General features: G+C 31.7%; 1 protein-coding gene across 2 annotated transcripts in view; it reads right to left on the bottom strand.

Annotated features, from left to right (window-relative positions):
- Window positions 1-1,026: 1,026 nt before the first annotated feature.
- Window positions 1,027-23,723, bottom strand: part of LOC145276833 (RYamide receptor-like) — an 862,370-nt gene continuing 839,673 nt past the window's right edge. For both annotated transcript variants that reach the window (XM_080128194.1, XM_080128195.1), the window contains one exon: window positions 1,027-2,981. In XM_080128194.1, coding sequence (XP_079984320.1) covers window positions 2,580-2,981 — 402 coding nt within the window. In that variant the 3' untranslated portion in view covers window positions 1,027-2,579. The remainder of the gene's footprint in view (window positions 2,982-23,723) is intronic.

The raw sequence follows: 23,723 nt of genomic DNA, 5'->3' as shown, positions 1-23,723 counted from the left end.
ATATCTCACTACTGATGCAATTCTTTATCTATATAAAAGCCAAGTACGTCCAAGGAGTGAACACTGCTTCCATATCTGGGCAGGAGCTGCTAAAAACAGCCTGTCCTGCCTTGACAGAGTACAAAATAGACGTCGTGGCTCGGTGGGGGATGCCCTTTTCTCTACCCTGCAACCTCTCTCCCACAGAAGAGACGTTGCGAGCCTATCCTTGTTTTATCGTTATTTCCATAGCAGGTGCTGGTCTGAACTCCAATCTCTGGTCCCCCCTCGCCAATCTTTCACGAAAAACACCCGTCTAGCCGAATCCACTTTGAAAAATTTCCCCCACTCTTTATCTCTGCCTAAATCAAAACGTAGATTCCATGAATAAAGTTCTTTCTTAGAACTGCACGCCTGTGGAACTCTGTTCCGTCTGCCTGCTTCCCACCTGATTACAACTTGGATGTTCATGTCCAACGTAAACAAATTCCTAATAAACTGCCCCACTAAGTAAACACTTCATCAAATCTCCACACTAACGTAATGTACGTACTTGCAATAACCCTTACCCCTGAGTGACTTCCGGGCCTTGATAAGTGGTGACCACTGTGTAAAAAAAAATCCGCGAGGTTTGTGAGTATTGATTAATACTCAAGTAGCACGGATACATTGACAAGTTATAGACATGACTTTGAACAACACCTAAATGCAAATTTCCGTAAAATCTGCACCGTCTTTTTATATATTACATATAAACATATGATAACATTTTTTATATATTACATATAACCATATGATAACATTTTTTATATATTACATATAACCATATAATAAAATCTGCAAAGGTTGACCAATTTGCATATTGGTTTTAAAAAGCAGCATTTTATAAATTTAATTTTATACTTTTTATTTTTAATTCAATGAGTGTCTTGATTTTATTTTCTGTATTACTATTAATACTTGTGTTTATATTTTGTGTTTTAATTTATAACATCATTTAGCATTCAGTAAGCTAGAATGTATTTCTAAATTACAAGTACACAAAAATATATCTCACTTCAATTTCCTTTATTTCCTTGACGTAATATCGAAACGATGAACAAATTACACGTGTGTTACCTTTTATCTGTCTATAAGAAAATACATAATATTAAGTATTTCTTTTCGAGACAAACATTTGCAGAGTTAATTCTACAAATACAATATTCAAAATGTATTTTTAATTCATACATAACAAATTTGATATTTAAAATGTAACGTAAACAAATACATAATTTCGTTATTTCTTTACATTTTATTTTACAATCTGCACATGTATTTGCACATATTTTTTTATTCCAATGATTTTTACAGGTTTACAAAATATATATTAACATGCACCAAATATCACAATCAATATTCTGCAGTAATACAATCACATGTCTAAACTATATTGATCTAAAATAGATTAAAATTTACCAAGCATACAATGTTAATGATTTGTTATACATCATCATGATATGCCAGATGAGGCATTACATAACAAAATATTATGATCCACATTGCAGAATTATATAGCTATACCTGATGATCCATCATATAGCAACTGATAACTTTTTTCGGCTTATAATATATTGGCACATGGAATTTTTGCCTTTACCTAGCGATAATATATATATATATATATATATATATATATATATATATATATATATATATATATATATAGTTACACTTTAGACATATCTTATTAATCGGTGTTTTCTTTTTATGACATGTTATCGTGCTGTTCACTCTTTATATCAAGAATTATTAACTTTTCAAAATTATTCTCCAGAAATAAATGTTTTCTTTGTCAAAGAAATTCGCATGAGTTAATTGTTCAATTGTAAGTTATAATAGACGTAACATGAGGAGAAAGCAACCTCAAATGATTATTCAAACATTTACAGTACTGACAAAGGGCAATGATCAGTTACGTGTTATATCATGTAGTTTTGATAGAAATAGCAACATAGAGGATGAACAGACAATGACCGCAATAACAGAAACGATAATAAAATATATTTTGCAATCTAATCATATGGTGTATAAGTAAAACATTTGCCTGGAAATTACTTGTCATTAAAATTCCATCGCGTAATTGAAATTATTTTTATCGCCATTAAATGATATGCGCGTAATGTGTATCTCTGCGTTGAAACAAAATCTTGTAATATGATCGATGTTATATAAGTAATGATACTTTTCACTGATCTGTTTACATACAAAAATTCTTTAAGTTACTCGAGGTAATGAAATCTGATGTTTAATGTGCGTTAATCCGAAGCCCATACAGGATCAGAAATCGTAATGTTGAGACAACGATCGCTAACGGACATGAAACCCAGTTCTTTGTACTTTCTTAAATCAAGTTTGGCATGGACTGAATTTTATTTGTACCAATATGGTAGGACCGCGGAAAAGAAATTTGAATTTTAATCAAAATTATATGGTTGATATTTTTTGACATTTTATACATTGAAATTTCTCTTACACAATAATCGCAGGCTTTTAGGTTTTTCATTTTAACGGCTTCCAGAATACAATATTATTCTATATTCATAACCCTGGAGAGAAATTCATACAACGGAGCTTTCTCGATCGTCAACGCTTTTTTCACAATAGTTAGTAATCACGTTGCGTTTCAGGTTGCCTTTGTTTATATGGACTGTTGTCGTGCAGGTTGAACCATGGCAATATCTTTTCGCGCAATTATTAATCAGTTGTTGCTCCTGCTTCGCACCGGGACAGCACTTGAAGACCTTGAGAAATCCGGCCCGAAATTTGGAATTCATGCTGAAATACACTATGGGGTTGTAACAGCTGTGACTCATAGCCGTCCAGTGTGCAGCTATCCACACGATATTGATATAGTTCTGCGAGTAGATATCCGGATAGTTGTCACCAATTAATGTAATGGCATGGATGGGTAGCCAAGAGAGTGCGTAGATGACCACCATGGCTATCATCATTTTCACCATCTATAAAATAAAATGATAAAATTATAAATAATTAACATCATTTAAAAATGAAACACCATATCAACATACAGAAGTCAAATTAAAAAAATGTTGGAAAAATAAACACGTTGATTATTTTCATTTTCGGATTGTCCAGTTTTTGTACATGGTTACTTACCGGTTCAAGAGTAGTCGGTACAAGAATTGCACATGATGCAACTTTGAACTGTTGCTCTCATTACTAAACTCTGAAATACTACTACTGTTATATCTACTACAACTACTACTATTACTAATACTAGTACGGTTACGACAGCGACGACGACGCCGTCTCATACTGTTAAACAATGAATAGTTTATTTACATTGCAGCAAATATAAGATACATCACCTTTAGTAATTGCGGTGCAATATACTCTTAGAAAAAATGGAATTGAATGGAAATATCAGTCATACATGTTATTATAGTTGCCAGGGGTTATGAAGAAGAACCTGAATCCCTACCTTACTAATATTCCTGGTTAACCAAGTGCAAAAACAGAGCCATTCAACTTAACTTAAGGGAACACTGAGGATACTAAAAATATCTCTCAGCTGGTTTTAGTACAAAGCAGGGAAAAGTTGACAGCTAGTTTGGCTGCCGCAGACCTAGCACTATAAGCATCAAAGAAAGAAAATTAAAAAAAAGAAAGTAGCGATGCGTAAATTTATAGGAAAGTAAATCATGAATATGTATAAATGTATAGAGTTTCAACATTTATCTTTGTGTGCCTGATTTCAGTCTGTTTTTTATTTTGACTATATAAGATGTTATATCATAGTAAAACCCATAAAAATATTACGTGCAAGCATGGTCCGGTTACTTTGGAGATTTATTCAACTTTACTTGAACGAAATAATAATGATAATGCAATTTTATAATTATAATGCTATCAAAATTAAATATCATTACATTAAATGTCGAATTTCTATAATTTACATAACTTTAGATTAATTTGGGATTTCTTTAAAAATGATTTAAATTTTATAACATTAATGAAAACATGAAAAAACTAGTAGAAATTGCAGGTACCACCAAAGCATTTGTAATGCCATACATCATAATTACTAAAACTTATTGATAAACACACTACAAACACCGAAAATAGATACATATATATATATGTATATATATGTATATATATATATATAAATATGTATGTATGTATATATATATATATGTATATATATATATAAACTATTCAATTACTTGAATGTGCTGGTCAACATTATTTAACACTAACTTGTGTTGAATTCATTGAATGCCGTAAAACACACCATGGACATCGGATGAGAACTATTTTGAGACTCGCATAAATTCAGGTAGTAAACCTAAATGTTCTGCCCCTACGTTTAATGCAGTTCGTATCTTAAAAGAACGTGTTTGTAGATAAAACTGATCATTTTTCTTAAATAGAATCACAGATTTTCTACTATGAATTTGCGATAGTTGTCCTTGCTTATCGTGTGTGTGTGTGCTTTTTTTTTTTTGCATGTAGTAATCAATTTTTACGACAGGTAAGGTTTTGCTTTGCTACTTACTTGCGAACAAATAGTCCACTAAAAACAAAAAGAAAAAAAAACATTTGCGGTTGTCATCCTTATTTAGTCAGGCTACATCTGTTGGAAAATCTGGTTGCTTTCATTTGTTCTAATGCCTAGTTCTCCAGTAGATAATTTTTCTAGCGATGCTAAGAATGTTAGACCATTTTTTCAACATAGCCAACATCAAAAATATTGGAAAATCATCCGCAATTATTATCGACATTTTGACGGCAAAATTGACTCGATAAGTTTGATTATCATCCGTAAATAAAAGTTTCACGCATTTGATATGGATCCGATAAAATGCGTCAACATCCTGTTATACAGTATTCTCATCCAAATCCTATTTTTAGCAGCAGATAACAGAATAGTTTTTTTCATGGTGCAATCAGAAGAATTTTCTATTTAATAAAAAATATTTTTTCTCTTAAAACCGTACCTGCGGTTGAAATGTCCATCGGTACTAATCATATGGTTTAGCAAGATATATCCCATCACACAAGACTACCCATTGTTTGGCTTGAACCCCTGATTTTAAGAGCAAACTTGCTTGATTGTTCCACGTTTCAGCACATGGTCTGTGTGTAATTCTGAGAGTTCTAGCATTACAAAAGTACATTAATTACTTGTCAATCTGTACTTCTATATAAATAAGGTTTACCATTTTTGCTAATTTCCTTCTCCATCAGGATCTCTAACAAAAATACAATTTTAGTGTGGTAAAAAACTGATATAATACGCGGTTTAAAATATTCTACATCGAGTAGCTAATGCTAATACTTGAGAAACACTAATGCTGACCTGTACATTTAAACACAAAAAAATAATAAAGTGTTGAGAACATCCACACGAGATTTTACGATATGGAACAATTATTTCGATACATGATAGCATTCTGAGTCACAATAATATAGCATACTTAAAATAAACATGTACTATGTATATTTGTAACTTTTGTCATCTAGTTATTTATCCCGTATCTTTTCTGTACTTAAAGTTCTCATATTAATAAATATAGTTTCACAATAGTTTGAATAGATTAATAATGCCCACAAAGTTTCATACTATTTTAAAAATACGGAACTATTTCGAAAAATAACCATTTTTTTCTATCGAAGCAAAATAAAGAAGACATAGAATCTAACATAAGGAGCAGTAGTTTATTTACAATAGAAAAAAAATGAAAGTGACACAAAATTACCATTGTGTAAAATGATAGAAAAATTACCGGGTAAACATTTGTTAGATTGTACATCGGTGTGGGGTTTAATCCTATTGTGAAATTAATTGTATAATTTTTAAAGTACATCATGAGAGATAAATATTAAAGCTATTAACTGTTTGAACTATGTAAAATTAGCGAGACAGCACGAAATGTGCGTTATATCATTTTTACGACGCAAATAACACGACGCTTTTTTTGAAACAATCAATATTTAGTGGTAACAGAATCTAACTACTGTTACGTAAGACGGGCTTAGGGGACGGCGAAAAACAGGATGTGCAGTTGAAAATTCGAGGCAATTTAAAACAAAAAAAAACACACAAATTCAGAATTATTGAAAAACGAAGAGTAAACCGACACATAAACTCTGAATTTAAATCTGTTTTCCTCTTTGTTAACAAGATTAATATCACAACTTTAGGTATTTATTTTTTTATAATTTGGCGGTCGGTATTTGTTAACATTCATACCAAACTTTCTACTGAGTCTTTAAAGAACAACGCATTTTGATCTTATTGAAAACCTCTAAACATTTATAATTTTCTAATTACGTATCTTCACTGTTTCTACATGTTTTGTCACATGTTCTGATTATGTATGCCTCACATTCTTGTGATTGATTTTTATATTCCATCATTTTTAGCGTCCGCAGTTTTTCACACTGATCACGAGCCAGGATGAAATGGTCTTTTACTTCTTTTGCTCAATATTTGCATTTATCGCAGTTCCGTACATAGTTGCTAGAATATCATATAAAATCATTGTAAAGCTCGTTGTGCCTACATAACAAAATATTCCTTTTCACTCATAAAGGCATCATTTTTTAGCGAAGCCGCAGAAATGTGGATTACTAGCTAGAAAGATAAACTATCAAATATTATATTAATCTGAAAAAGTTAATCACATAAATCCACGTAGTCATTCCAATATAATACGTGGATTATATAATCGTTTATTGATTTATAACACTATAAAATATATTAAAACATTAAATCAAAATGTGTACAAAGCGATACACCAGTGACTGTATAAATCTTGAATTGAATATTAAAATTGATTTTCAGCAGATAATATTACCAGATGTCTTCATTCTAAAATACAAATCAAATACGTGATGTAAAATTTCTTTTATTGTGACATTGCTGCACAAACCATTATCCTTATAACAGAAATGAAATTATGTCCTAAGTAATATGTGAAAAGGTTATGTTAAAATGATTTAACACGTTTAAAACAAAGGTGATAAGACGACAATGTGGTTTCAACTCCGCAAAATGAGCTTAACTTCAGGAATATATTGAATATATTGGGGTGTTTTGATACTTAAGGACTTAAAAGGGTTAATCATATGCAATATCGAGTGACAGAATGATTACTATACAAAAACATGCATACGTGTTTTTTAACATCGCTGCCATATATATATATATATATATATATATATATGTATGTATATGTATATATGTATACACATATCTGTGTGTACATGTGTGTGTTTATATATGTGTGTGTATCTCTCTCTCTATATATATATATATATATATATATATATATATCGTTAATGCTTCTTAATTAAACTGAGCTACTTAAATAACGAATGGTATATATAAAATGGAAATTAAAGCGATTAAGAATATTTTCACAGAAAAATATATGTATGTATGAATGTATATATGTATATACGTATGTATGTATCTCTCTCTCTTTCTCTCTCTCTCTATATATATATATATATATATGCATATATGTATATATATATATATATATATATATATATATATATATATATATATATATTTCGGTGGAAATATTCCTTAATCACTTATATTTCATTTTTTTACATACCAAACGTTATTAAAGAAGTCAGTGTAATTACAAATCATATAATAAATGAATGAAAACAGCCTATATTCCAATAATTATGATGTTGGGCATATTACGATTTATTACTTTCATTCAGTTGAGATTTACAATTCTATATATACAGACACACACACATATGTATATATATATATATATATATATATATATATATATATATATATATATATATATATGAAAGGGTTTTTACTATTACATGTTATATTCTGGGCGTAATATTGTCAGATTAAAGAAATTGGTATAGGATGTAAAAAACATAATTCTGTTTGTTATTGAATATTGTATAATTTTATTAGCAGGACTCGTGTACTGGCGTTGTGATTCAAAACCGAAACATATTGGGTATGTGCCCATCCCCTGAAAATGAATTAAACTACAGTAAATAATGGCCAGTGGCAGTCGTATCGAACCTGAATTTCCCTGGATTCTACTGAAAATGTAGATAGTGGATAATATGCCTATAAACCACCTTAGATGTCGTTTGTGCATAGTACATCTGCATGAAATGTCTTGATTCTTAATCCTTTTAAGGGCAAACTCAGACGGGAAAAATGAGTTCGTTTATTTATATAGAGAAAAATATTGTAACACCCCCTACTTTTTATATAATGGGAGAGTCTTTTTCGTTCATGTTCTTGTTTTGGTCAAAAATAGGTATCTATTTTCATATTTAAATATGAAAAAAGCAGGTTTCAGAATGTAAAATAAAACAGAAGTTATTTTAATTTTAAAATTTGAGCGTGTAAAGAAGTAGGCATTTTTATTTTTTTAAGGTAAAAACTATATGCGTGTTAAAGAAGAGAAATAAAAGAGGTTGATTTTAATTTTTACCTTGTAAAAACAGAACCTTTAAAACTAAAGCCCACTTTAATTTTTATTATGTATTCCAGTTTTGAAATGCACACACACACACACACACACATATATATATACATATAATAATAATAATAATAATAATAATAATAACAATAATAATAATAATAATAATACTACTAATAATAATAATAATAATAATAATAATAATAAGGATCCGTCACAAGTATTGTTCATTTTCGTCTTTAGTTACGTAAGATTAAAACAAAGCCAAAGGTAGAAATAAGAAAGACTTACCAAGTTTTTGTTAGTATTAGGAAGAGAGTATTGCGCACAAAGTAAAAGTAACAACTCAATTTAAATTCTTGCGTATCTTTTTTACAAGCGCGTTAAATGTTTGAAAAAATAAAACGATACTAAGGAAATTTTTAAAAGTGATGCTTTCTTAATGTTTTTTATTATTTTTTTTTATTTCATGGATTTATAAAAACTTGTAATTTCATAAAGGTTTAAACATTTTCAACACATTAATATGCATGAGATGTTAATACAAACAAAATGGATGCAATTTAACGTCGTCCTACGGACAATTTTTAATATATATCTGGGCCTGTGAAAAGTTATATAAACTCAAATACTGATAAGTTGATAGGCATAACATTCTAATTTTCTTGTCGGTGGTTTTGTAAATATATCGGCGGTATTTTGTTCTGAGGCTATGTAATTTACAATAATAACTTCTTTTTTTACTTCATTATGTTATTTATTTCTATGCTTAGATATTTAGTAACTTATTGCTTATTGGTTCAGCGTTAATAAAGTGCTGGTATTATTACAACAATTAATTACTACGGGAGTTTCAGGTTATGTTGTTTCTAAAAAGACTTTAGAATAGCCCCTACGTATACCGCTTATTGTGCAGTAAGTTTAATCCGAATGACTTCCCCTCACACGTATAGAGAGATACAATATTCTGCTTTACAAATTGTCATGAAATCATAAGCCCGTTTAATTGATAGATTTAAACAACATCCAATATACTTTTGGATCTTTTGCTGTTTTTCTAATTTGAATCTGAAAACCCTTTTAATTTAGAAGCCTGCTTTATGTTCTTAATACTTGATGCTCTTCTTTATGTCTTTTTAAGTGACAGTGGATTGTTAAGCTCTGTTTAATTCCTTCATTATAATCTTCATAATTGTTGTGATAGTTTTTTTAACTGTGTAACATATGTAAAGTTCTGTAGCAATCCTAAAATATATAAGGACTTCTGTTTTCTCTCGGTATAGTTTATCGTCAAATATTTAAGATTTTGTGTCTGTATTTTCATTGATACCGTTTCGATCGGTGTAGAACTTTCTTGCATTCTTGCATCCCTATCTTTAATGTGATTTTATCAATGCACCTCGATTGATTCATCGTATTAATTCCTTTACATGAGTAAATTGTATGATTGGTAATCATGATATCTTTTCAAGATTAATATTTAACAATTTTTTATTCAATCTATTCTTACAATTTTTCCTACAATTTGATGTGATTAAAATGTCATCGATTCATAAAATTAAATCAGTACGTTATGGTCTTAATTTTGGTCACATACAGAGGCCAACTGGGCATTGTTTGAATTGTTAGTCAATCATATAATCATAAAATACTGTATTCCATTCTGCTCTGAATGTAAAGTGATTTGTTAAGCCTCCATACTCAATTTTTATTTTCTAGTAAAAATATTTCTAGAAAGGGTATATAAATTTCAACATTCATCGGGTCATTTAAAACCATTTTTACGTTCATTTGATGGATTCTAAGCGTATATTGCGATGTAATTTGGCATAAAATTCTGATTGTGGTTAGATTTGTAGTCTGCGAAAAAATATTCCATGTCATAAATCTGAGAGTAATCTATAGCAAGAGATCTTACCTTGTACTGTTAAAACGCCTGATGTTGCAGTCTTGATTGCAAAAACTTATCGATAAGAAAGAACATGTTTATTCTCTGGGAGAGGCACTACCGAATAAGTATTATTTTCTGTTAGCGGATCTATGTCACATTCCACTGCTTTTTTACCAATGTGACAGTGTTCTTAATTAATTGCTTCGTTAACTATTTTAGGCGTAATTATCAATGAAAAAGCAATAGACGACTTGATAATTTTCCAAATTATCGACTACAATAAATCAGGTCGGTTTCAATCGCTTTTCTGTATAAAGTTCTGTTTAATTTTCGACTTTAACGTAAGCATTATCTCTGTCATCATTATTAACAACAGCTTCATTATTGTCATTTGTTTTATGAATTTGAGTAAATATCTATTCATCCTCATTATTTTACACATCGAATTCTATTTATTTCATTTTTCTCTGTAGAAAATACTAAGTAGTCAGGAGTGATGTTTTCGTTCTCTATTAATATATCTCTAGCAGTTTTAATATTTATTTTATTTGTCTTATCAGGAAATCCAAGGCAAGTTGAAGAAAAGCCATGCATTTTACTTACATTTCGTCTGCTACCACAAAAAAGCTTCATATGGGGTTCTAGATATTCTTGTGTTAAAAGGCTGGTTAAGTATGTATGCAGCATACATTTGGGCATATTTCCAGAGTTATTTTGGGAGATTTGATTCAATGAGTAAAAATATTGCCATTTCACAAAATGTCCGCCATGATCCTTCCGCATTTCCCTTTTGGGGAGTTGTATTAGGGGTCGATTCTCATGTTTGATACGATGGTTGTGTACAAACATCGCAGTTTGTCAAATATTTTGAAGTTTTTATTTTCATTCCGTCAACGACATTCGGCAACTTTTTTACATTCCTGATATCGCAGTGGAAAATAGTTATATGGAACATCTGTAAATCATGACAGAACTACCCTGTAAAATTATTTAGTCTTCCATTATCGAATACATTTCCATTCGGGTGTACATGTTTTGATTTATTGGGGCTAAACTTTATATTTGTACATGTCTTTATGGCGGTTTGTACATAAATTATATTTTGTTTTAATTTCGGGATTTGAAGAGCGTTTTCCAGAATACAGAAAGAATATTCACCTTTATTGTTCCTTAGCGAGATTTTAGCATCACCTATTTTCAAGATGATATCGTTTAATCGACTGTCGTCAGCTAGCTCTACAAAGTGACTCTGACATTTAAAGTTCGGATGCAATTTAATAAAATCTAATTCCTTTGTAATTACATGTGCCGTTTGCCTAAACTCGACAAGAAAGTTGTTACTGTTTGAAAATAAAAATGTATGGGTACATCGCTCTACATATTTTTAATGGACTCCCCTTGGTAATTCTTGTATCTGCATAAAAACTCTTGGTATTGGAACGCCCACAATTATAGCAAATAATGCTCGTCCTTCTCTTAGAAGAAACATTGTTTCGTAACAAGCTGCGGTTTTTATTCGAGGTAAATATATAATAAAATTCTGATGTTTATATTTGGGCATTTTTAAATTTCATATTATTTATAGATTCGTTTTTATTTTCAGAGATTATGTTCTCAGTTTCCAAGTAACTCCTTAGTGCTACCTTGAATTGACTTAAAGTCATGACTTTTACGTTGTGAGTATTAACGGTGGTAAACGACTTTAAATCGACAAGCCGCTAAGAACCATGGATATTAAGAGATACTAAGTTATTACTTCGCCGAGCATTTTTAATGAATTATTGTTGTTTCGTACCTAATAATATAATCTCTAAAACCTGGACTTCCTAAATTTTCGAGATATCAGATCAGTAAATAAAGATATAATTTTGGGTTTTACTTTCGATAAATAAGTCTTTAAATGTCCAATGATTTATATGAAATATCGTCAAAGCTTTCACGCATCACCAAATTTTTAATTCTATCATTTAAGAACTGTATTAATTACACAAACACAATAAGTATTTTTCAATACACCGAGGGTCATTTCTGTTTTCAGACTTTGACTTAATAAGCTTGTGTAACATTTGAATTCGTAATATTACATGCTATAATTCGAATTTTGATTCGGATTCATCGAAATATAGTAATATAGACAAATCACCTCTTGAAATTAGAAACCATGTTTAATTTCAGAAGAGTTATCGATAGTGAACTATTCTATACAATTCCTGATTTTGAAGAATTTTCAGTAGACAGATGATCTATATAGGTTCTAGCCTTTGTAATTTTGCAGCAAAAGAGTAACGGGTCCTTGTGTTAACAAGAAAAAAAGTTTGCTAGAATGCTAGAAAAATAAATTTTATAGATATATTTTGTTTTTTATCGGTTAGGAACAGACCGTGAATAAATTTTATTCATCAGTTTTTCTCGGCAGCGCTTATGAATGGAATGCCCAGACTTTAAGTTATCATACCTCCATTAAATATAAAAACTATATTGCAACATGATATACAATTGAAGTTTATTTTAAAAAAGTCGATTTTTATATTCAATCCATAGGATTGTTTGTTGTTAGATAAAGTTATAAACGTTTTTATGAAAAAAGAAATCAAATAGTTCATATTTAGTGTATTTCGATTTACCCCTGATTTGATAAACCCATGTGAAATACCAATGACATTTATAAGACTATGTAAATAGAATATTTCTTATTTTTAAGTATTGTAAACTCAGGAAATAAGTTGTAATTTATCTCAATAAAAGTAAAGGTAGATGGTGCTAAATTATAAAATATGATCAATCTAGGAAAATAACCGGTCTTGTAAAAATGTAATCGAACAGAGAATAATAAGTCAGTAAATATTGTGCTACTATTGTTTAATATGGCTTGTTTTAAAATGTTACTCCCTTAGAAATTATTATTAAAAAAATATAAAAACAGCTGAAACCCCCTGATATTATTCGTAAAGTCTATATCATATATTGGCTAGTAATCTGATCATATTGTATTTATCTTTATTGCATACGCTTGCAAATCTACACTGACGGAAATATCGGATTTCGTTTAATGTATATAGAGATACCACACAACTTTTGTATGTATATATATATATATATATATATATATATATATATATATATATATATATATACAGTAAACCTCCTTTAATTTGAACTTCCTGTAAAGTTAGACTTCCTCTCATCATTGCTCCTCTCATTTGGACTTCTTCTAAACCTGGGCTTTCTCTAAACTTGAATTGTCTCCTCATTGAAATTGTATTAGCATATTTGGTGCGGAGTTGCAGTAACACTGTTTACATGGTTTTTTCAGATATTGTGCAAAAATGTATAAATTGGTACTATGCAATTAATGTAGATTAGCTATTGATAATTAATTTTCACTAACTGTAACGTTTTTCAGCTTGCTGTATTAAAAATAGTGTAAAACAATGGCTTGCAACTCTAAAAGAAAACAAGTGACTCTGACTTTACTCGAAAAACGTCAAATTATAGATAAATTAGATGCTGGAGTGGAAAATAGAGTTATATTGAGATATTATAAGATTGGAAGAAGTACACATTTTTACATCCCAACAAAAAAGGAGGAAATATTGAAGGCTGCCCCCTTCTCTCCCAATAAAAGACATGTCAAGAGAAGGACTCTTCGCAGACCAAAGCAAGTTGAACTCGATCGAATATTGCATGAATGAAGGTGTAACAATATCTGGGGCCATGTTAATTCCTAAAGCAGAATATCTTAAGGAAGAGTTGAATATCGAAAAAGATATGAAATTCAGTGAAGGCTGGCTTAGGAGCTTTAAGAGTAGACATTGTATAAGACAATTACCAATGTAAGACGAACAATGGTCTGCTGATACACACGCAGTTAATTTGGTTGCTTATTGAAAGAAGAAAGAAAAAATGACAAATGTTGACCGAATTTCACCGCGAGAACAATTGTCTTGTAACTTGTCGACTGTTTATTCGATAATTTTTCAAATAAAGTGATATTTTTTTGCCTTTGGTTTTTGCTACTAACTTTATACAATATTTTAACGGGAGAGAAAAGTTTTTTTTTCCTTTTTTACTTTACTTCGACTAAAAGAAAACATTTTAATAATTGAGTGGAATTTTCTGAAATATTCTATTTGTAACTGTCGGTTCTAAAGTGAAACAACTAGCCACGGTTTTTTACGCTTTCTATCGGGGATATGAGGACCTATTCACCGTGGTTTATCAAGAGTGGAGCAACGCTAAGAAAGTTCGCCTACTTTTGAGGAAATTTGGGGACCGCAGTACATAGCATGTTTGTGGATTACATTCTCCACAGAAAGAAGAGTGAATTGGAATTCTCTGAAGCGGTCAGACTTTTATCCGAACACGTCAACCCGAATTCTACGCACTTTCATAGAAGATAGACGTGTCTGAACCTGCAAAAAAGCGACGACGACAATTACCTGACATTCTTGTCCGTGGTAAATAAACACTGTGATGATTTCCGTCTCACTGACTTATCAACAGATGACTTACAGTGTTTAATTTTTGCGCAGGGTCTAGTCTCATCCAAAACGCTGAGATTAGACGACGTGTTCTCTCTAGACTTGAGAGTCAACAGGGCTTCACCCTCCCAAAGTTGGCCGAGGATTGTCAACGGATGGAAGTAAGAAAACTCAGGCTACGCCTAATAAGTACCACCCAGTCACAAGACTTTTATACCCTACAATCCTGTGCTATCGCTGTGGCGGGAAACATTGGCCGAGTCAATGTTTTCAAAAAGATAAGTACTTCAACGAATGTGGCAGAGACGGCCACAAAGCGATCCAGTGCAGGAAGAACAAGGTCAAGAACAGCGTCTGACAGACTAGATTTGATTTGGATTCGGAAAAGAACCGGCGCAAATATGTTACTGTTAACATCGCAAATAAAACTGTGCATTTACAATTGGATTCCGGATCAGGCATGTCCATCATTAACCTAAAGACCTGGAAAAGGCTAGGAAAACTAACCATAAATTCTGTCATAGGGTAGAAGACTCGGCTACGGAAGGGAAACAACTAAAGTAAGAGTTAAAAGTGGAATTTCACCAGGACTAAGAAAATGTACAACGGTTATAGCAAGATTCGAAATAAAATAAATTACTCTGCCCGTTTTCCAAAAGAAACGAAACATCCCTGCAGCAGAAATAGAGAAATCAAAGAAGGGAGCTTCAACGGAATCTGCCAAAGAAGGCACCTCCCCCTGAAACTGCAAAGTCAGAATCTAAAAAAACCCGCGTTAATAGAATTCCTCAAGCCAAAGAACCTAACAAAACTGACAAAAAACAAATACGCCATTCTAGACTGATACCATTGAAAAGACATCCGTTTGAAGATTCCATCATTGTCACTCTTCGGACGGGCGAGGAATAAAAAGGGATAATGGATAAAACAAACAGAGAACTCCCGATTAAAAGGGAAGCAGACAAGGGCGATATTCCAGAAGTATTTTCGCTTTGCGGTGAGGTTTTACTATATGGCGAAAGAGTGGTTATTCCCACATGCCTCTAAAAACGAATTCTATGGGGTTTTTACACAGGACATCCTGGGAAAAATCGTTGGAAGAGTTTGATGATGAGCTATGTCTACTGGCCTATATGGACAAGAACATCAATGAGAGGATAGACTCGTGCACAGGCTGTGCCCTTGTGGCTAAATCACCACGGATTACGTTTAAACCTTGGCCAAAGATTGACCAGCCATAGTCTAGGGTGGACATCAATTTTGCGGGTTCGCTTGAGGACAATTATTACTAAATCAGTCAATTGTTTCACCAAGTGACCTGAGGTATTCAGGTGCAGAAGACCGACAACAAGATCGACTATAAATTTCTTGCATGAATTGTTCGCACCTTTCGGTGTAGTCAATTTCATCGTAAGTGATAATGGAACCCAGTTTACGTCTGCTGAGTTCAAAAGTGTTTGTGATACGTTCCAAATTAATCTTATCATTACTCCCAAATACGATGTTAGGTCGAATGGGCAAGCGTAACGCTTCCTGGGTCGTCTTAAATGAGCACTAAAGAAGGCTCAAAGGACCCCAACAGATAAAGCGCTTCAACAATTTCTACGTGTGTATAGGATTAAACCACACCCGACACACGAATAGCAGTCTCACCTGCAGAAATTATATTTGAGCGAAAAGTGTGATCCATTTTTGTGAAGCATACCCAAACAGTCAAGGCCATTAGTGACCACTTATGCACTCAGTAAACCTTTCATATAAAGTGAAAGAGTGTTTTTCAAAAGTTATAGAAACATCACATCATTCTGGAGGTGGGTACAATTACTCAGAGAGTCGGTGACATGTCCGCTTTTTTTGAGTTTCCAGTATTTTTTTGCTAGTATTGTTTTCATTCGGTGTTTTTCTTTATTTTTGAATGTACTTTTTTGATCATAATATCGGAGTTTGAAATCTAAGGACGTCATACCTACATAATGTTTTTTGTTATTCGGCTTATCCCTCGCAAATATAGTGGCCTGACAAACTATGCTTTTGGTTAGACATTTATTTTTCGCATATTAATTTATGCTATTAAATGAAGTTGTCTTTTATAAATATATATATATATATACATGTGTATATATATGTATATATATATATATAAATATATATATATATGAATATATATATATTCATATATTAGTTTAATAGATGTGTTTCCTAACTTAAAATAAAATAAATGCATAATGAATGGGCTATATATATATATATATATATATATATATATATATATATATATATATATATATATATATATATATTATCATTATTATTATTACGTTAAAACCCACATACACTAATGTTTTATTCTTTCGGGAATCATTATGCAGGGAGTAAGAATTGCATTATATATTTTTTAAATATTGTGATATATAAATATATACATGCTTATATTAGAATAACTATTGGTCTGGAAAATATATCAAGAGCTACCTAGGCACTGAAAAGAGGAGTTATGAAAGAAAATGCGGATTGATGGAATCCAAAATCTAAAAGAACAGCAATAATGCAAATACATTAACATTGATACAAATACTTCAAATTATTTTCACAAGATGGACACAAAGATTTGAGTATGTATGCTGTGTGTGAAAAGAATTGTACAAAACGAAATAAATGATTAAGTGATAACGTACAGTCATGGCGTAATATAATGGCCGCAAAAATAAATTTACCTCTAAATTTAAAAAAAATTGTTTTTTTAAATTCCAGAATGCTTTTGATACTGTATAGAGTACATTTTGTACGATATTGTATCTATCTTGTATTATTTTCTTATCAATAGACTATCAACATCCGCTATTCTTGGCAGTGTCTTATATTTGTGTAGTTCATCCATCCAAATCTTTTTCACGGTATTTCAATATCAAGAAACATGGACAAAAATACATACAAAAAGTGCAGCTATTAACAACTCACAGTGTACGAATTGTATTCTTGGAGGTCTCTCACAGGTATATATATGTATATATATATATATATATAATTATATATATATATATATATATATATATATATGTTATGAGAAAAATAGAAAAAACCGAATGAAATTATTAAAAAATCAACGTTTCGTCCTTATTTCAGAGGACATCTTCAGGATAATTGAAATAAAAAAAAATATATATATATGTGGGTGTGTATCTGTGTGCGTGTCTGTGTGTGTGTCTGTGTCTGTGCGTAATTAAATCAAAAGGGCGTAATGTTTGCTTGATATACGCAGTGGAAAACTTCAATCTATTATAAATACCAGAATATAGAAAGATACTTTAATCCTAACAGAATAAAAAGCTCAATACGCAAGAGAGAGTAGAGCATATTATGAGATAAATAAAATTAAAGCGGTAAGTAAAATTTACAGTCAAAATGTATTGATCGACTTAACAGGTAAGCCAGCGATGAAAGATGTCATACTGTTTTTCTGTCCTTATTTCTCCAGCCCACTCGCGTGGAGATCAACTTTCCTTTGAACTTTTTTTTACAAGGGGGCCACCAATTATCAAGGCATGGAAGCCACTCGGGGTAAGGGGTATTGCGTGTACAGTACGTTAATGCTGAATTTTGATAAAATGTCTATATTAGGAGGGGGGCGGTTCATCAGGAATTTGTTTATGTTGAACTTGAAGACATCCAAGCTATTTCAGGTGGAAAACAGGCAGACGGAACTGTGTTCCACAGGCGTGAACTTCTAAGAAAGAAGCTTTGTTCATGGAATCTACGCTTTGGTTTTGGCACATATAAAGAGTGGGGAAAATTTTGGACATTGGGTTCAACTAGACGGGTGTTTTCGTGAAAGATTAGCGAGGGGGGACCAGGGATTGGAGCTTAAACGAGCACTTGCCATGGAAATAACGATAAAGCAAAGCGGGAGAGAGGTTGCAGGGAAGAGAAAAGGAATCCCCTACTAAGCCACGAAGCCTATTTCGTACTCTGTCAAGGTGGGATAGGCTGTTTTTAGCAGCTCCTGTCCACATGTGGCAACAGTACTCCATCCTTGGACGTACTTGGCTTTTATATAAATAGAGAATTGCATCAGCAGTGAGATATCTTCTGGAGCGGTAGAAGGATCCTACAATTTTTCCAGCGATCTACGTGTTCCATTACAGGTTAGGAGTAAAGGTCAAGCCCAGAAGCTTATCACCACATGGAGCTTCCCCTAGTCGAGAGCCATCAATTTCAAATCTGCTGTAGATTTAGAAGAACGGAAACCATATTGTATGCCACTAAGAAAGTTATTTCTGCTGGGGTTGTTGACTACTTCTCTATTTGATATGGATTCCAGCAACTTACTTATGACACACAGGAGACTTATTCTTCTGTATTGAGAGGGAGACGACCTATCACATGAATTCTTAAATACAGAGCATACTGATGAGGTTTGTCAGCGTGTATAGAAGGACTTCTCTTTAAGGCAAGGCTTTAACAGTTTTGTAAATATGGCGGCAATTACTTTTTCAAGCTTTTTCAGCACTATAATTTGAATGCCGTATACTACTGACTACTAAAGTATCCGAAAAAAAGAAATGCCATTATTGTTTTAAAAACTTTCCGACTGGACTATTTACATCGCACTGGATTGAATTTGGGACTTCATTATCTCTAAATAATTATTTTCACCTTTCAGATTACATTGAAAAAATCTTTGTGCATGCTGAAATATTATGCAAGGTTGTTTTTTTTTTTTTTACATATCCCACATCATTTTTTACTTGTTTTCCTTGGCAATTCATGAATAATATTGCGCTTTATATAATGCAATAACCAACAAATTGTAGCAGCGGTATAACGACTTTGTAATTTTTTTTTTTTTTTTTGCGTATTCAGTCGAACAATAATTTTGATTGTAAATTACAACTTAGCTTTCATTTTCTTTCCCATATATATATATATATATATATATATATATATATATATATACATATATATATATATATATATATATATACATATATATATACATATATATATCCGTATATATATTATAAAACTTCGTTTACTTGTTGAATGACGACACTATTCTGAAAAAATATATGATTAGCTATGTACAATCAAGCTGATGATTATTATTCTTGAAAAGATGAATGCCGTACAGAAAGCAAATATGATCCGTAACGCAAATGTAAATAGTAAACAAGTAAACAGAAACAAAGTTTAACTACATCAATACGGCAATAAATACCTTCTCTAGGAAAAATCTGGATACTGGTGTAATAACAAGAAATAATATCAAATGAATAGTGAAGAATCTTGGGGTTTATATGAGCTAAGATACCAAGTTCACAAAACTTATTGACCACATTACCGCAGTTGGAAGTCTACTAATAGGATTTATACTGAGAACATTCAAGAGCAGGATCAGAAAGTGCATGCTCACACTATGGAAATCCCTTGTTCTTCCAGGGCTGGAACACTGATGTCAGCTGTGTTCTTCAAAAAAATGCAGCAATCGACACAATAGAAGCATCCCAGAGAAGATTCACAAGCAAAATACATGAAGTAGACCAAATGAATTACTGGGAGATGCTAAAGGAGCTGCAACTTTATTCACTAAAATGCTGAAGAAGACGATATATTACATATGGAAAATCTTGGAAGAAATGGTTTCAACCACAACAATAGTAGAGTTAACCCATCAGCGGAGAGGAAGGACCTGCTATATAAAAGATCCTCCCGGGACTACACAGAGGATACAGGTCTCTCATCAACCACAGCTTCACCTACAGTAGTACAAGAACATTCCACCGTATTCTAGCCGAAATGATAAATATAAGGAGAGTTTCCGCCGGCAGTTAAAAAAAACAAAAAAACAAGTGAACATCTGGCTGGAAAATATACCTTGCCAGCTACTAACACCAGACTTCCCTGGTCCCAACCTCAATGTTCGAGTTGACTGGACCTCTGTATGAAGTGGGCAGCCTGGTACCGTTGAGCTCAAGCTCACCTGTGTCAATTACCGACGAAACAACCGAAAGCACAAACTACAAACTAGTATGGACCTCCTGACACCCGGTTGTCATGTTTTACTCGGGAACACTTAAAATAGAAACCGACACAACAGAGCGTGTAAATATTTACACTAGATTGTCTGTCAAAAAATAAATTCCGTGCAGCAGCAAATACTGGGAATACAAAGCAGAAAAACACTAACAAAAAAGTCATGATTTAGCCATTATATTAATACACTAATATTACCCTTACTAGGGAGCCGTTTACCATGAAATTGTGATATAATATACGACAGAGAAAACGATAGGATTAGTTAAAATGAGTGGCCTTAATTTTAACGGTATAAACAAGTTTAGTGAGAGAAAATTACATACTGTTTATCTGTAGAAAAGATACAACAGTGACTGGAATCCGGGGAATACTTTCATTATCCTGGAAATTATGGGAGACAATTCCCAACACTTTCCGATTAATAGACCAGGTGAACCAAATTGAAGAAAATTACAAATATATACTTTTAATGACGTTAAAAATCTTCATACGATTTCTTGATAGTAAACTCTAAAGTAACAGATGGGCCAGTAGTATCAAGTAGGTGGAACCTATATTAAGAGAAAAGGAAACATTTACACGTATATATATATATATATATATATATATATATATATATATATATATATATATATATATATATATATATATATATATATATATATATACTAGCAGAAGACTATACGTTTTCCGGGATTGAATGAGGATCAATGAATATTTCACACTACTCTTTTTTTTGTCATCGAAATCCGTGAAATCTTCTTTCCAGTTAACGGCAAAAAAAGGTTAAGAAATCTACGTGAGGGGATTGAACCTACAGACAACGTTATGTAAAATAAGAACAAATAATAAAAACACGTACATTTTAAAGTTTTATAATATTCTTGACAGTGAATGAACACAAAACGTAGAAATCTTTATTTGGAGTTTGAACCCACAGATCACGTCATTCAAAAAAAAAAAAAAAAGGGAAAAAAGAAGCGCCATCAACTTACTCACAAATGAACTTTCACGGCCCGTTGTTCTATTATTGTTACAAAAAAACCCATAAAAATGAACTTCCCGATGATAAATAAAAAAAAAACTGTTTCGATTATAGATTATCGTAATTATCGGGGGTATTCTGAGACTCACAGACTTATACACTAAAGTTCTGTAAATTTTAAAGAAAATATGTTCAGTCGTTTCGAAATCTATGACGAATGAACTAACTTATATGCGGAGAAAAAAGGTTAATTTATATAGTGGTATCTATATAATACTTATATATATGTTTGAAGCCAACACACTGCATTATTACAAAATAAACATATATTTATTTTGTTTAAAAAATATACTGAAATTCATAGATATATATCAAAGAAAAGCCTCATCTTCACTATGTATTTCTTTCTTTTTTTCGATGTAGTTGTTCGTGCAGAGGTTCCGAAAGTAGAAGTCCATTTGTTTTTTTACGGTAGTTTTCGAGATCTCGAAAATGTGCGTTGGTCACGCGGGATTTACGTTAAGATGTTTTTTCCTTTGAAGCGCTGGTTGAGTTTGAATAAAATAAGATACGTTTATATATGTTTGATGCCAAAACAACACATTATACCAAAATAAACATGCATTTATTTTGATTGAAATTTATGTTGAAATTCATGAATATATTTCGAAGTAAAGCCTCATTATCAGTATGTCTTTCCTTTTTCTTTCTTTCTCGCCATGTTGTTGTTGGAGCAGAGAATCAGGAAGTAGAAGTCCGTTTGTTGTTTTTAAGGCAGGTTTTTAAAATCTAGGAACAATGCGTTGGTCACGCGGAATTTACGCTAAGATTTTTGTTCCTTAGCTTCAAGTAATTATCGCCAGTTTTAGCAAGATTTTATTTCGGCCACGATCGCCAATGTCCACAATTTTCCTTGGTCGACAGTGGGCAACAACAAGAGAAGTTTAATTCTTGTTACTAGCCTGCTGTCATGTCGGTTACAGTGTCGTGCTAGCTAATTTTTTTTTTCTTATTGGAGTTTTTATGCTACACTAATCTTTGTAAGTTTATCCTCTTCTCAATCATTATCTTTTATGTGGGGTTTCCTTTGAGCTTTCCGACATAAGCTGGTCGTAGTATGAGCAAATGTAAAAATGTGACTATAAAATTGCCCGACTTACGCTATGGATTAAGACCAACTGAAACGCTATATATCTGCGTGCGGCTAAAAATAACAGGCATAAATTTTAAGCCTAGCAGATTATTATGCATCGTCTGTGCTTACAGAACTATAATGTTCGAGAATATGTGAGAATCTAATTAAATAATTTATGAAGATATATAATTCAAAGTAGTATTGATCAATATTTTTCTCATAATTTCCACTGGGAACTTTCAAAAAGAATAATCGGATAATGATTTCAATAATTATCAATTTCCATTATTACCTTTTTATTTTTACGCATTTCAATAGACATTATAATAATTTTACCAGTTATTTTATATTTTATTTTTGTTGAACATTAATAGTTGGTTATTTTATCTGGATTCTACGCGTGTATGTAGTTACCATGGATGTAATTGTCGTAGTTCAGGTTTTGGTGGCGTTAATCGACGAACATCTTAATGCTATAATTCGGTTAATCGATATATGTATTTGGACAAGTTGCAGCATTAATGTAGTGGAAAAATTCCTTTATAGTTTCCTCACAAGATAAGGCACAAGTAAACAATATTCCCCACCACCCTAAGAATTGACTTGACATTGGCCCCGTGACTAATACAACTAGAACAATATAAAATTCACCTTTCTTATTTTAATACTTAATAAATCGGAATTATTTATATTATTTAGCTCATTTTTACCTACTAATTATTATAGTTTT

Source organism: Euprymna scolopes, chromosome 5, assembly GCF_053919585.1.
Source record: "Euprymna scolopes isolate OS-2025 chromosome 5, ASM5391958v1, whole genome shotgun sequence".
Lineage (NCBI taxonomy): Eukaryota > Metazoa > Mollusca > Cephalopoda > Sepiida > Sepiolidae > Euprymna > Euprymna scolopes.
The sequence above is the reverse complement of the archived record's forward strand: the minus strand, read 5'-3'. Positions and strand labels throughout refer to the sequence as shown.